The sequence below is a fragment of the Dipodomys merriami genome, unplaced genomic scaffold, assembly GCF_024711535.1.
Source record: "Dipodomys merriami isolate MVZ:Mamm:240054 unplaced genomic scaffold, mDipMer1.0.p SCAF_17, whole genome shotgun sequence".
NCBI lineage: Eukaryota > Metazoa > Chordata > Mammalia > Rodentia > Heteromyidae > Dipodomys > Dipodomys merriami.
Genome location: NW_027203048.1, coordinates 16843538 through 16860021, shown reverse-complemented (window position 1 = coordinate 16860021; position 16484 = coordinate 16843538). Strand labels below are relative to the sequence as shown.

Here is a 16484-nt window from a genome sequence, read left to right as displayed (position 1 = left end):
TGTTTTATGTTGTATTCTGTCTTCACCTGTAAACCACTTTAGACCTTTAGAAAAATAAACAAACAAAGAGTTCAAGACTGGTGCTAAAGGAAAAACAATTTCCTTGCTACTAAATACAAAAGTCAGGACCTTGGCCACTAATCATCAGTCCCTAAAATTACAGGGTTTGGAGCAAATCCAAATAGGACTCTGCTTTCCTAAATTCTTTATATTGCATTCCTGTACACTTCCTCTTTAAACTATTGTGAGGCATTTTTACTGTTCAGTCACTCACTTCCACCATCCTGGTGAAACGCTTCAGATTTCCTTCCGGAAAAAAAAAAAATTATGGTTCAGTGAAATTCCTTAGGACAGTTGGAGACCATAAGGAGAAGTAAGTAAGTAACATTCTTCAATGTAATTAACATAAACTGAACATTCACTACATCTTTGTTCAATTAAATTCCCTTTAGATTAGCCAAAGTGTATGTTTAAGACAGTATCCTGGAGTTAAGAATTTGAAAGTCTCTCTTAACTGTCATCAAGTAACCTATGACCATCTAAAGTATGTTTACAAAGTAATACGGTTATGGGTTATGCTTATAAGCAGCTGATTACTGATCAGTGGAATAGATGCCTGGTTGTGAGGTCACCAGCAACCACAACAAGCAAAACTCTTAAGAGGCAGGTGAGGGGATGAGAGATGCCACCTATATGACAAACTGGCAAGACTCACAGATGAAGATCACCTTCAAATTTTTACCAAAATGCATCTTACTGAAACTAACCAATCAGGAAAAGGCTAAAAAAAAACCTGACTGAAGTGGACAGAGTTAACCAGGCTCAAGTTCCTTCTCCATGACAGGATTTCTCACTGCAATCTGTGAACAGGTAACCAAGGGCCACTTGTTTTCGTTTCCACAATGCAAAACAAACAGTTCAGATAGAAAAGTTTGTGTATAGTATCTTGGATGACCTTGAGTCTAGATTTAGTCAACAAATGCTCATTGAGTTCTTCCCGTGTGCCAAGCACTAGAATAACACACAATCCTGGCACTCAAGTGGATCACAACGAGGAGGCAGGCAGACAGAAATGTGAACTCTAACACAGTAGGAAAAGCTCTATAACAAGAGGAGAAAGTGCTATTTACAGGACACTGGGGGTAGGAGATGGCATTACTTTTTCCTGGGCGGGGCAGGAAGGCTTCACAAAGGAAATGGCATAAACTGTAAGGCTTGAAGGATGAGAACACATTTTAAAGGCTATAAAGACAACTTTGGAGAATCTGAAAGTTGACACCACACCCATGTTTCCAGTTGCTGGTTTTGCCTCGAAGCCTTTGGTTGGGCTAGATATTAGGAGATATGTGCTGACTATTATCTCCTGACTCTGAGTTGACTAAAAATCTTTGTCTGAGATAAGCCTGAAATAAGGTTGGAAAAAAAAAATCTCAAACTGAAGGAGCAACAGAATCAGAACATGAATTTAGGGATCCAATTTTCCCTTTACCTATGGGCTTTCAGTAATAGCATGCAAATTACTATGGTCCTATGGGAAGTCAAAGGCTTATTATATGAAGATTAGAAATAGTTGGAATAATCAGGCCCATGACATATACCCCCCTTTCTAACGTTAGAACAAAAGTTTACTGTTGCTCCTTTGCTCATAATCATCGTTTATGCCTTCTCTTTTTAATTCCTATTACCCTCTACTTTTCCCTTCTCAAGAAATATCACCCAAGCATTTCTGACTGGAGGGCATATGCTTACATATTCACACACAATTTAAAAAACAGAATACATGGACTATATTCAGAGCCAAATGCAGCTGTAATTATATATTTCTCTTGGACTTGTTTTACCTTATTAAGGCCTGTAAATACTTTATCTCCCTCAAGTTTTCCAACCTCTGCTGGCAGACAGTCTTTTTCCTCTCCCTTTCCAATGTATCTAATATAATTTCCGGAATAGATAGTCAATAAACTTGGTTGCTGAGGGCTCAACTTTTCCCAGCATAGTCTTTGAAAATAATTTGATCTTATTAAAAAAAAAAAAAAAAGATACCCCAAAACAAAAACCCACCTTCAGCTTCTTTCATTTTGCTTATTTCCCTACAGACATCTTCCATTTCTCACCCCACAAATTTCAGCTTTTTCTTCCTGCTATCACATCCAAAATCCCTATAGAAGATTAAAAAACAAAAAACAAAACTGTGTTTAACAGCCTGCCATAGTCATTCTGCATCGTTACAAAGATAACAAAACTTACCTCAACCACCAAGAAACAAAGTAAGTAATATTCACTTGCCTAGTTATAGATATTCCAATTAACTGGGCAGTTAAAAAAAATCAAAGCACTTTAATTAGAACTGTTCTTTTTTTCAGATGTAATAAATACAACAATGTGTGATCTTTATTAAGAAGTCAGTTTTGGTTTGCTGATCCACAGAGTGACTACACTAAATGTGCCTCAAGCTGGGGAAGAGTTTACAGCACACTGGCAATCAATGCAGCATATTCTTTGTTGTGTCCTCAGCAACAGAAAACACACCACTCACACTCAAAGTACAAAGTCAACTATAAACGGGAAAAAAACCATTACAACTTCCAGTCTCTCTCAAAGACTCTATAACCTTAACATTCCAGGGGCCCAGGTGCTGATGCTATGGAAATATTTTATTGTCCTGGGCACTTCTTAGGCCAGAAGATCAAAAGATCTATCACAATCTTGTAAAGATCCTTGTTCTATGAACTTTCATTTTTCCCCTCCATTCATGGGGCTTAAACTCAGGTCCTGAGCACTGTCCCTTAACTTTTTCCCTCAAGGCTGGTACTCTATCACATGAGCCACAGCTCCTCTTCAAGTTTATTGCTGATTAATTGGAGATAAGAGTCTCATGAACTTTCCTGCCTAGGCTGGTTTGGAACCACAATCCTCCAATCTCAATCTCTTGAGTAGCTAAAAGTACAGGTATTCTCCCATTCCACAACATAAATGAATCTGACCTACTGGTTAGCGCTCCCCTGCCAAACAGAATCCTTTAGCCATTACTGCTGATACCACTATTGAGAGGGATCTTCACAGAGCAGGATACTGGACACCAACTTAGGTGAACAGTAAGTTACATATAGATGAAGGGCTATATGGTAAGCATACTGAGAAGAAAATGGATGCAAATGTTAGATGACTAGAAAGCATCTTTCCAAAGGCTTTCAAGGCACCTGAGATCCAGTTTACATTGGGTTCCCAGCAGGGACTTGGTAATGAAGGAGGGCAATTAACCCTGTAGAAAAGTGAGCAAGAAGGGAAATATCTAATGGACTTTCAGCAGCACAAACTCTCCCAGTGAGTGTTTCTATGTATGTAAATACATACAGTACTATCAGCCTGTTTTCAAGGCAGAAGTGTTAGGACCCAAGCCTTCAGACTCTCATCAAAGTTCTAAAGCTAAATATGCAGCAACCAAGCAGGAAAAAAAGGCAAATAAAGATCTATTTATATACCACAGAAGAATACAGGAAAACCTATCTTAGGCAAAGCTCAGGTTAGTCAAGTAACACGGCCCTCCTACTCCTCAATGGCTATTTTAAACAGCCACTACTATTAGCTATCCAGAAATCTAGCCTGGAAGAGACATGATAAGATCCGGAACAGGATTTAACTTTCAATACCCTTTTTAAATAAAGAAAGAAAATGAAAAGAAAGAACAAGCAAGCCACAGTAGAATAAAACACTTAACTAGTTATAGAATGAAGGAAAAAAATATATTTAGGGGCAAAAAGCAAAATATTACAAAAAACACTAAATATTAAGTAGGAATTGGCTGCTTAGGTGACTAAATTGAGAGTCAGTGAAGAGAGGTACATAATAATTAGCTGCAGAGTTGTCTCAAGTCACATAACCCAAGAGGGGTATTTAACATTCAGCAGACTTATTAACAAATACATGCTCGGCTGGAATTAACCAGTGCCTCATTCTGGAAGGCTGCTGCTGGCAAAAATGTCATGTCCACAAGGCAGAACAAGTTGGCTGGTGCTAAGCCAGACACATGCTTTAGAATAACACGTATTACATCAACTTTTTAGGACCACACGTTCAGGCCATCAAACCTCATTCTATCCCCTGTTGCTGAACAATCTGCAGAGAAAGCATGAAGCTTCTTTAACTCTCAAGAGACAACTTTCCAAGCCTCACAGTAGGAACATACTTGAAACTATATTCAGTGAAGATTTGTTGTCTTATAAACAAGCCAAAGGTTCCTTGGTGAGAGGTTCACCCCTAAACCCCCTCCCTGCATAATCCCTGGCAGGGACAATCATTTCATCCTTCTAACTTGAGGCCCAGGACTGAAGAGCTACATTTCCCTTTTTCATGTATTATTACTGCTATATTTCTTTAAATTCAGCCTGCTCCTTAAGGAAACTCCCTGGCAAGTGAAAACAGCAGCAAAGGTAAAAGAATGCAGAGAATTTGGCTGCTCCCAGCAGTATTAGGAAGAAGAGTAATTACTCAACTCTCTCCTAATGTCAGAGGCAGAGAGGAGCATGGGAACCTGGGCAAGTTTTGGCCTGTCTTTGCTCAAGCTTCACCCTTTGCAGTGTGTCACTTACCTACCTCATAGCTGTAATAATTAATGAAGCAAAGGAGAAAGGAGAAAGAATGAAGGCAGCAGGCCAGCTCAGACAAGGAAGAGAGGCTGAAGGTCTACCTTAGATCCAGACTGGCCAAAGTTAATACACTAAACAGATTGCAAGCATGTAAAAGCTGTCATTGACTTCCCAATAATAATGGGAATGCAGTCTCCAGTGTTCCCAATATGCATAACTGTAGCAGAATTCTTAGGCTTTATCCCTAAGCCCTTCTGTCCATAGCACCTGGCAAAGTGTCAAATAGATACCACTTTTTCTTCCTTGGCTCTGTAAACACAGAGGCAATACTTGATCTCTGCCCAGTATTCTCAGTCATGAAAACACAGATCTTATGGCCAGAGGTCAGATACAATACTGTCTGACTCAGTTTTCCCCTGACCTTAGGTAGGTAACTACTGAATTGCTTTCAACAACCTAAGCTGAAAGGAAGCTGAGGATGGCTGAGGGGGGTTTGTTTAAGTCACTGAGCCATCAAGCAATGGAGGAAGATCTAGAAACCAAGGCTGAGATTTTTTCATGTTATTCTCATACATAAGAATCTGATGATATTTGCCTTTTTGCACAACTGAAAATCCATTACAAGACAAGCTAGGACATAAACAAACGTATTCACACTCTTTTGATTGAAGCTCAGAAATGTATTAGGTCTCTCATTTTTATGTCACATTCAGTGGTAATAAGTTTTCCTAAAATCTGCCTGAAGTATAGAAACTCATTGCTTTTGAAAGGCACACAGCATCCCCACTCTTTCTCAGGATAGTTTAAAAAAAAAATTCCTCTACTTTCATTTCCAGAGATAAAATTTCCTAAAACCCAGCCCTTTTCTTAATTTGAACGATGTAGTCCTAAACCTGTATTCACTAATTGTATTTTTTAAAGCAAGGTTCTCAAGTACAGTGAGATTTCTGAGCTTTGTCCTTAGAATTCTCACAGCTCACCTATAAGCTATGTCATGTTATGAGGTCCAAAGGGGTCGGAATAATTATCAGCAAAGTCTAGTTGAGAGGAACATCCCAAGGCCTCTCTGCCTCATTTGGGCAGGTCTCTGCAATCTTGAGAGGAAGGATTACACTTCTCCAGCTTAGGGATGGCTTTTTGTTTTATCACAGCTTGAACCAGTTTGTTCAAGGCCTTTGGAGAAGAAGTTACCTCCAGTAGACTGGGCTCTGCAGACTCAGGTTTCATCCTGCCTGGCCAGAAATTCCATTCTGTTTTGAATCTGAGTTGTTTGTTTATGGTTTTTGTTTTGAAATGCTACAGAAGACAGGCATCTTCTCTAGTTACAGCTTATACCTATTTTTTCTTAACCCTATGAAAGCCAGAGCAGTTGATTATTAAAGGCTTAACTAAAATTTCCCCCAAAAAATAGATGCTAGAAATTCTCAAACACTAAAATGACAACATTCTAAAATACAGTTCCTTTTTTTTCTTAGCTATTCCTCAGACAAATACACTTAGGATAATTCAAATAGGTCTGTTATACGTGGGTTTGATTAACATATACATTAAAGAAATCCTGGAACTATTTTTGTAGGTTTTCCCATTTTGCTCATAGGTTACTAGTTTGAACACCAATATTATTAACAGAAAGACAGAGCTTACTACAATGACAAGTACTGAAGGAGTGTTTCTAAAAAATCCAGTTTCTATTAAAAGAAAGAAAATAAGGTTTGCCTTTTGAGAAGAAAAAATCAGCTTGAACCCATTGATTCTAAGGAGTTTATCTTCAAGTTCTTTCTCACGAAGTCTTAGCCAACATTAACTGGATAAAAATGATACTAGTCTCCAAGTATAGTAAAGGAAGGAGTCACAGTTAAGAATAAGCAGTATGGTGAGACCACACCTACACTAAGAACTGAAGAAACTAGAAGATATTTTAATTCTGGGCAATCTTCCTTTTCAGCTTCCCCCCTGAGCTGTACCACTTTCCACTGACCACACAAAGCAAATACATAGAAAACATACAATACTCCTTTGTGAAAAGACCAAACGCCCAGGGGGAGGAAGACCACCCCAGATATTCTCTGGCCCTCACTGTCAGAAAATCATATCCCATCAAGCATTAGATGTTACCTTTTAAAAATATGTATAATTTTGGCATAGCTCTTTCAAAAGAAAGAGCCAGAGCCACAAAATCAAGCAATGTTCAGGTTCTGTAGTAACTGCAAGGGGGCTGGGAATTAACTACAACTGCTCTTAGGTCAAACCAGGAATGGCTGGTACCAGAGTTCTTTTCTCTGGGACAAACATCTGAGGCTAGAATTACCCATCCTGCTGAAGTGTGGAGGAGGGAACTATGTATGTCCACAAAGGATATTTCTAAATCTCTATATAGGGAAAGCCAACAAAGATAATGAGAAAGAATGGAAATGGGAGTATGAAAAAGCCTCTTTGGTACCAAACACAGTACTAGCAACTAAATTATACAATAATCTTACATTTACACATTATCTATGCAAACATACATAAACATATGCATCATCTCTAATCATCACAATAGTACTTGCTAGAAAGCTGACATACATTTTCACATGAGAAAAAGAAGTCCACAAAAACTAAGCAATTTTAGTTTCACAGTTAAAAAGAATAACAGGGCTGAGATTGGAACATACAGTTTGTCTAGCCCCAAGGCCTAATTTCTTTTTCCTTGAACATTCTGAACAGGAGAAATAGGAGAAACAAGTAGGGGGAAAAGAGACCCCAGGTCTTAACTTGTTGCTATCCTGGGTTAAAGAAAACAAACAAACAAAAAGCAGGCTGGGAACAGGCAGGCCCTGTGCTAAAGCTGGTGATTCTGCATGTCCCATAAACTCCAGGTGACACTTTGCCAGTGCTGTTGGCACAGGACCACACTTTAAGTAGCAAAACTCCTCATGACTGCACACTTTTACACAAGTGGTGTCACTACTTGATAGCAGAGACGAGACACACAGCTGACACTCTCAATAAACTTTTTTGTCAGCATAAGAAGAATCCGTGGTTCAATAGGTAAACAAGCTTGAGATAGGAGGAGAATAAATGGTTAAGCTATAAAGAAACAGACCGGTTAGACCTTGGTTTGGTAGCAGGTGGGCCTGGGAAGGAGGTGGAGCTGTGCCAGGGTAAGCCATTTCCTTAGCTCAGGGAAGGCACAACCCTGTGGAGACCACCAAAGCGAACGCTCCAAGAGTTAGCCGCAAAATCTTCCAGAATACAATGGGAAGGAAACTGGATATTACTGATTACAGTGCGATTAGGCCTCCTTCCTCCCCAAATGAAAATGAAAGTGGTTAAATTTACAATTCCTACCCCATAACAAAACATTTCAGAGCCCACATTTTTACCTCAAACACAGAAATTTTGCGGTAGCTATTTAGACAAGATAACAAACAGGGTTGTTAAGGAAAAGAGGTAACAATTTCAGAGGCCTTAAAGTTTATCTTCATGCATTTGTGGTATTGGATTATGGTTGAATGGGAAGAATCTTGAACAATTCACCTCCTTGTAAAAACTCAAACTTCTCACTACTGAATCAAGAACTCAGGAAGTCTGGAGTAAAGTAGAGCAAGGGAATGAGCCTACATCAAACTGTTTTACTTATTCTGATTAGTAGACGGAAAGCCTTGTCCATAAGCCAATCCTTCCTAGTTCTCCCCACCAATACAGTTCCTACCCTACCATTAACCTATGAACAAGAAAACGACATACACAAAAGTGCAGATTCTACCTCAAAGACTAACTTCCATTGTACTTTTCTACCAAGGATAGGTATTTCACTTGGGGAATTAACTGGAGTTGGAGGAGAGAGGTAAGGAACTAAAATCTGTTCACTTTGCAACTAGCAAAAAACAGGGTCATTTTGTAATGTTTTTAAATCTTAATCTCCAGTTGGGCTCAGAATAAACACTTGAAATATCAGTGTTAACGTTGAGGGCTTTTCTTCAAAGAATAGGTACTGTCAAATACTCCTCTGTCCCTACTATTAAGGGGCAGAGAGGTGTTTGGAGAAGTGACCAGGTACTGGCCAAGCCAAGTGGCAGAGTAAGAGGAGAGAAGTGCTCATCAAGTTCACCGCCCAGTTCACTTCCCACTCATATGCCTACAGGAACAAGCTAGAACAAAGAGAGAAACACTCTTAAAAAGAAAGTTGCCACTGTGAATCATGTAAAGAATGCAGCCTCATCCTTAGATGTTAAGAAACAGTCTGCAAGGTGCTGCACAGGCTCTAAGAATGGGTAGGCTCCTTTCCCCACCTAACTAGAGCTCCTACTCATACTTTTAAGCCTCATTCAAACTCAAATTCTCGGCTTCCACTTGCCCACCAGAACCTGAAGTGATCTCCTCAGATCCTGCAATTCTTAGAACAGATTTTATGTACATGTTTCACTGCTAATTAATCATACACAGGTTCACAAAAATCACTTTTGCTTGAACTTACAGGATTATGTCTAATTTTTCTGGTCTTACTGTTTGTCTTGATTCAAGAAATGCATAAAATAGAGGATATCCCTGTTAGATTTCCCAGGATCCCAGCTGCCCCAAACCCCAGCAGAAGGTCTTGTATAGAGTGGGGGGGGGGGGTGGAGGGAAAGGAGAAATCAATGAACCAGTGATTAATTTTTATAAAGTCAGATCTTTGCAAATGTAAACTTTGGAGAATTAGATCTTGAAGACGGCAGGCTTTCAATGTGTTATTCATGCCTACTTGGCTAGCCTACCATGTCTTCTTCAGATAATTAAATAAGCTTTACTGACCTGTCTCCATCAAAATTCTAACATGAAGTGTGCCATGTGGAACACAGTGTTAGAGGACCTGTTTCACCAAGGACCCTTACCTTCCACTCACTGCTCACCTTCACCTTTCAATGTACTGTATTTACATCCTAGGGCTGCACCGTTACCTCTCCTGCCAGCACCATTGCCTGGAAGATGCTGAGCACGTCTACAATTTTTAGGAATTTTACAATTAATGTCTAGAATGTGTTTTGTATTATTCTTCAAAGAGTGGTATGTTCGCTAAGATGAATTCAGATTTTTTTTCCTTTCTTCCATTTGTCTTTCATCCACTCAGTTATCTATTCATGGCCCCCTTTTTTTTTTTTTTAATTTGCTTGGGTTTTGGAAATAGAATCTCACTGTACAGCCCAGGCTATATGGGTATGTATTGGGTAGGTAGCTCAGGCTAGCCTAAGATTCTGTATCTTTCTGCCTCAATCTGCCCCGCCCCCCCCCCCCCCCCCCCCGCCCCTGCCCACAGAAACCTGCACTAATTCACTAAAACCACCTCCCACAAATGGATAAAATGCTCAGTTTTAGGATTTTTTTCACTTTTCCTATAAAATTAACCTTACAGCTTAAATTGTACTAACAACATATTCTGGTTTTCTGCTCACCAATAACCATGTTAATGGCAGCAAATCACTCCAGGCTTGCTATTTTGCCTTTCTGCTACAAAGTGTGCAATTCATTGTCCTTTGCTAAGTGTTTTATGTGACAGGACTCCTTAATAACAATGAGATTCTATAAGCCTGACAGTCAGGCGAAGGTCACAGAGTCCTGTCATTGATACATGTGCAGTGAATAGCTAGTCTCCCCATGTTTTGTCAATATTTACATTGGGGAGAAACTAATTACTTCCTTGTTTACTTGGATTAGTTTCTCTTCCCATACCCATAATTTTATACACCCTGTGCTTGCCTTCTCTCTGGTAGAATTCACTCTACCTAAAGACTTTTGAGATGGAGAAGAAAAACCCATTAGTCAAAAAACCAAAAGTCTACAGACATGGGCTGTTAAACTTTTCAAACTCCACTATACGTAGTAACTTTGCTCTTCCTCTCCTTTACTGTACAAAAACTAAAATTCATGAAATGTTAATTCCAAGAGAACACGGACAGTAGGTTGCAGATGTGGCCTGTGCAAAAGCTACTAATGTGCAGGGTCCCACACAGGGTAGCCTCCTGGAGCCAGTCTCAAGGGGCCTCAGCTTAGATCTACACATTGTCTTCCTAGCAGCCACCACCTTGTCCTCTGGGGATAAGAAAAGAAACTCTAAGCTCATAGCCACAGTTTAAAAAGACAAAATATTATTCCTTGCTGCACATAGTAGTGGCTACTATACATACTGAGTTCTCTTCGCTGCCCTGTGAAAAACGAGAAGAAAAATCTAAAATAGCGGAGGGGAAAGAGAAAGATTGTTTTCTAAAAGAGAAGCTTTTAAATGGCAGTGGTTTAAACAAATAAACAACAACAACATGGAAAATTAAGTTCCATGAAGACTGAAGCCACACAGTAAAAATTCACTTGGGGGGAGTCAGGAGCGAGGAGTTGGTACTAACCTACCAAGAGTAGGTATAGTATAACAAGGTTCTCAGAGTGGACACAAGAGGGTCCACTGACTCCTAATCACTTGGTTCTTACAAACTGTCAAATTCAAGCCATTATCTTGCCCTTCTCCTACCCAGAGACAAAAGGCTGTCAAATTTAGTCACCTTGTCCCCACCCTTTTCGGAAGCATAAAATACTAATCCTCAAAAACTGGACTTCATTCCTTTAGTTCAAAATACAGTTCTCCCTCTCCAATCAAAACATTCTTTCTAGACAATCTCCACTTCATTAGTTTTCTAAACCTCTAATCCCCCAAAGAGATCTCCCATCCAGACTTCTTCCCCTGGGGTTAGAAGCCAAACTTGTTTCTTTGGCCTCAAGGTGATTCTTTTCTGCCTCGTCTGGAGGTAGACAGCCTGGGTCAAGCAAGTTAGGGTTCTGCAGAGGGCAACAGGAAAACTTGCAAGACGAATGGAGACAGGAGGGAACTGTACCCTCCCAGGGGCAAAAGGCCCCCTTTTAAAACTGAGAGAACAGAGGGAACTTTAGGTACCTGGCTCCATTCCAGAGTTTTCAAACATAGTCAGAATTACTTAATAGCAATCTAAATTATGCTGTGAAGAAATTGAAGCATACATCTCACATGATTCACAGGATACAACTCCTCACTTTAGCTTTCAGCCATTTTTCCTCCTTTGGGGTTCTTTCTCTGGACAGGATTGTTCATCCACTCAGAGCCCAACATGGGTCTCTATATCTGAGCAACCTAAAACAGTGGGCCAGTGGTGAAAGGAGTCTGTTTTGAACCCTGATTTATCTAACTCATTTTGTGAGCTGCTAGTGAAAACATGACTTGATCCACACACAAAGCTAGTGTGGGAGTAAAAAAATTGCTTCAAGTTGGCAAACAGAACAACATAATTTGTGTTTAAATCTCATCATTGAAAGCAGGTAGATGAGTCATGATAATATTTCTATAGCATGCAATGTGTTTTCAGGATAGCCAATTCCATAAAGTTTCAAGACTTTTCATTAACAGACATAACCAGTAGGGGTCATTTTAGTGCAAAAATTGCAGCACAAGAGTTTTACATGAATATGCCAATTCCTACTCATGTTAGTTCTGATAATCACAAATAAGTTTCTGAATAAAAATGGGAACCCAGAAATGTTGGCCATTAAGAACTTTCTTGCAGAGTAGCAGGAAAAAAAAGGGGGGGGGGGAAAGTCAGCACCTTCTAGATAATTAGTGATATCTAAAGACTCCTTTAAATCTTAGAAAAGAAAATGGGTTACCTACTAATCATATACTTTCCATAAATCGTTTAATAATATGAAATTATTTGTAATTTTAGACACACAGTTGAAAATATCTGTCTAAATCTAACCATTAAATACCATGCCAGAAAGCACTGTCCTTGTTCATGGATTTAGAATGCAACCTGACTGCTGCTTTTAGAATTCTTAGAAAAAAAATTTATTTAAGTGCCTTGAGAACGCTCTTTTGGTTTCTGAAAACAGGCCTGCAAAATGAAAAAGCATCTCTAGAGAACATTAATTGAAGTATGATCATGTCAAGAAATACTATCCAAACATTTTCAAAGCTGACACCAAGTGCACGGGTGTTACCAGAAGAAAGGAAGCCATGAGGGATCCCAGCATTCCAGAGGAATGAAAGGCTCACCAACAAACTGCCAAAATAACTCCATACTGTGACATGCAATGTTGCTGCCAAAACACTTGATTACTGTAAATGTTCCCTGAGCAGTTCCTTCACCAGAAACACACAAAGAGGAAACAAACAAGGCTTAGACTCTCTAGAGCCTCCAAGAGACCTTCTCAGAGCACAGCAGACTCCACTGCATTTAACCTCGTCTCCTGCTGGTTGTTCTTTGCAGATTTATGGGAGGTTGGATCAAGTTATGCTCCGAAGTGGTAAAGTTCAAAGACGCTTTAGTCTAAGTCATTCACAACTCCCAAAGTCGAACACATAAAACTGTGTCAGAGTCGGTGTGATGGCCATTTGTCCTGATCGGAGAAACAAGCCCGTTGTCAGAGAATGAGACTTCATACCGGGTGAGAGGCTGCTTGGGTCTCCTAACCGAGGTCCACAGGATGTAGGGGCGCAGCCGTGAAGGGCCCTCCCTCCCTTCCCAGAACAGTTTCCTCCACTCATTACTGCCCACTAGCCGCCAAGCCAGGAAGGTCTCCTCAGCCTTCCAACACAGTCCAAACCCTAACTGCAAGGTAAAAATAAATACGAGTTGTATTTAAAGAGTATCACACCACTGGAGCCTTTAAATAGAAGCATTTTTATCCTCAGGGTTGCTACCTTCTTTTCCGTATCCCTACACACACACACACACACACACACACACACACACACACACACACACACACTCACACACACACACACACACACACTCACACACAGAAAGGATGCTTCAGAATAAACCCCTCCCAGTCTCCTAGGTGCTGACTGTGGGTAGAGAGGTGCAAAGGACACCTGTCCCTCTTCACCACTCCCTAGCAGGCCCTCTGAGAACCCAATCCTTGGCCCCATATGAGCCCGGGGTTGGGGGGGGACTTGTAAGGGGCGCTCAATGAGTCCTGCCTAATAGTCAAATAAAAACAATCCCTAGCCTCTCGCGGGACCCCAAGCCACACCTAGCACCACCACCCCGGGCAGGATGGGGAGGGCGGGGTGGAGGCAGGCGGGAAGGGAGGAAGGCTCAGGTGCATCCTCAGGGCTTCCCCAGTCGGGGATCTCCTCCCCGCACGATCGTCGTTGCGGGGAAGAAGCCGGCAGAACCGCCCCCACCCCCGCTGTCAAACACACGCAAAAGGCGGCGCGGGCCACACGCCTGGAGACACGCGGGGACCGGCTCTTCACACGCGGCGGCCGTCGCTCCCAGAGTCAGCCACAACTTCGCACTCCCAGGTGCAACCCCCAGCCCCACCCCCTTCCCTTTCAGCCCAGAAAAGCCTTTGACCGCTTTCAATAGGCAAATAAATGAGTAACCACCCGACGTAACTTCGCCCCGGCCTGACAGATTCCGGAGCTGAGACTGATTTACGTGCGACGGAGGAGGGAGGAGGTGGAGGAAGAGCGCAGGCCGGGGGGGGGGGGTGTGGGGGGATCATCGGGGGCACACACGGGGAGTGCGGGCTGGAGACGCGTCTCCAAAGCGCTGGCTGGGCGGCCCGGGGCACGGCCGGCGCCCGGTGCCACACTGCGCTATGCGGGGAGGGGAGGGGAGCGGAGGAGAGGGCGGGGAGGGACCCGCGCCTCTGCAGTGCCCTCCATCCACGGCACCCCTACTTCGGGGGGCGAGGGCGGGCCACCCCAGCGGAAGCCGGAACCTTCACACGAGTGCGGGTCCAGGGACCCAACCGCTCACCCGCCCACCCATGGCAACCAACCTCGTCCGACGCAGCTGGGCGTCGGGGAGGACCGGGAGCCAGGATGCAGGGGGACTAAGGGAGGGGGGGAGCGGGCAACATCCCGGAGGGGTACTGGGGGAGTACCATCCCACAAGGGGTACTAGGCGGAGGGAGGGCACCACCCCGCAGGGGTACCCGGCGGACGGGCACCATCTGGGGTGGGGGAGGGCGGCGCCCATCCGCCCCAGCGTCCTCCCCGCCGAGCCCTGCTCTCCTCGGGTGGGTGGGGGAGAAGTCTCAGCCAAACTTTGTTGGGCGCAGCCAGCGCCGAGGGGGCGGCGCGGGCGCCAGGTAGGAGGGATGGCGTGGGGTGAGGGCGCGGGGAGGAGGAGGAGGACGGGGGGGGGGGGGAAGGAGGGCTGTGAGGTGGCCCGCAGCGGGCGGCCGTACCTTCGCAGACGCCCACTTCGTACTCGGTGATGGAGTCGCCATTGAGCGGGGGGCGGATGACACAGCGCAGCCCCCGGTCACAGGCTCCGTGGAGCCCGTAGGCGCCGCCGCAGCTCTCGTTCCTCTGGCGGGCGCACATGTAGCAGCAGCCGCAGACGCCCTGCACGATGCTCCCCGGACAGCTCCGAGGCTCCTCGCACTTGGACTCGTCGCAAGGCAGGCAGACCAGCGCCCGGGTGCCGGAGCGCGCCAGCAGCAGCAGCAGCCCCAGCAGCGAGACCAGGAGGTGCCCGCAGCCGGCCAGCCCCCTGCCCCCCGCCACCAAGTACATCCTCCTGCGCGGCCGCCGCCGCCGCCGCCTCCTCCTCGCAGCCGGGCCGGGAGCGGGGCGGGCGCCGTCCCCTGCGCGGGGCGCCCGCAGCCGGCGGTCCTCGCCGCCCCCCTCGGGGCCCCCGGGGCGCGCCTCCCCTCGCGGGGCGAGGCCCCCGCCCCTCCTGCGGGCCGCGCCGACCCGAGCCCACTAGCGTTGGCGCCAGCGGCAGCGGTGGCTCCCCCTCCTCTTCCTTCTCCTCCTCCTCCTCCTCCCGGGAGGGAGGGGGAAACGAGAGAGAGGGAGAGAGAAAGAGAGAGGGACGAGAGAGAGAGAGAAAGAGGGGGGAAAAGTTTCCTCCCGGCAGCTCCGGTTCAACCCAAACTTCTGGCGGCGGCGGCGGCGGCGATGGCTGCGCTAGCTCCGGCCGGGGCAGGCGGCGCCTCTCCTCCTCCTCCTCCTCCCCCGTCCGGGTCGGTCGGTCGGTCGGTCGGTCGGTCGGCCGGCCTCGCGGTGGCGGCGGCAGCACCACAGCTTCCCTCCGGGCCGGTCCCCGCCTCCGAAGCCGCCGAGTGGGCGCGGTGGCGCAGCGGCAGAAGGTCGGCGGCGTCCGCTCCGCTCCGCTCCGCGCGCCCGGCTCGCCTCACTCCTGCGCGGCTCCTCCGGGCGCTTGTTTATGGCTGGAGCCGCCGCCGCTCGGGCTGCGCCCTCCCCTCCTCCCTCCTCCCTCAGACCTCGCCTCCCCCCCGCCCCCCCGCGCCGCAAGCTGCTCATTGGCTGCACCCCTCCCTCCCGGACCCGGCCCGGCCGGCCCCCTCCCCGCCCCTCCCCCTCCCCGCCCAGCTCTCCCTCCCTCCCTCCCTCCCTCCACGCCTCCTCCTCCTCCTCTAGCTGCCCCCCTTCTCCCGCTCCTCTCCTCCGAGCCGGGCGCACCGAGCCGGCCTGGGCTGCTGGGGGGGGCCGGCACCGCGGGGCGCGCTGCGGACCGGCTCCCGGGGCGCACCGGGAGTACCCCGAGTCGCGGCGTCCCGCGTGTCCCCCCCCCCCCAGCCTAGGAACGCCGAGGGCGAGACTGCTGCACCTCCTGGAAAAAAAAAGAGGGCGGGGGGGGAGTATTGAATTCCAAGACTGACGGGGACCCCCCCCCCCCAGCTTCTCCTTGAAGCTCCCAGGACAGGGGCGCTGGCTGCAGCCTAAGAGCTGGGGCACCCGCTGAATAGAAACCGCCACCCCCTCCCCACCCACCCCGCTTCGCCCCCTTCCCCAGGCCGGGGGAGCGCAGGCATGGAACCTTCGCAAAGTGGAATGAGAATCCATCTTCCAACTCGAGCCGGGAATAGACTTTGCAAAAGATATTATGTAATGGAGTCTCGGGGAGCTCGAGACGTCTCCAGCGAGGCTGCTGG

At 45.8% G+C, this 16484-nt stretch overlaps 1 protein-coding gene across 4 annotated transcripts in view; it reads right to left on the bottom strand.

Moving 5' to 3' along the window:
• The window catches only part of Crim1 (cysteine rich transmembrane BMP regulator 1), a 182602-nt gene extending 166852 nt beyond the window's left edge, over positions 1–15750 (bottom strand). For 2 of the 4 annotated variants that reach the window (XM_070025357.1, XM_070025359.1), the window contains exon 1: positions 14769–15750. In XM_070025357.1, coding sequence (XP_069881458.1) covers positions 14769–15099 — 331 coding nt within the window. In that variant the 5' untranslated portion in view covers positions 15100–15750. The remainder of the gene's footprint in view (positions 1–14768) is intronic. The other 2 variants (XM_070025358.1, XM_070025360.1) reach the window with 1 other exon arrangement.
• Between the last annotated feature and the right edge of the window lie 734 nt (positions 15751–16484).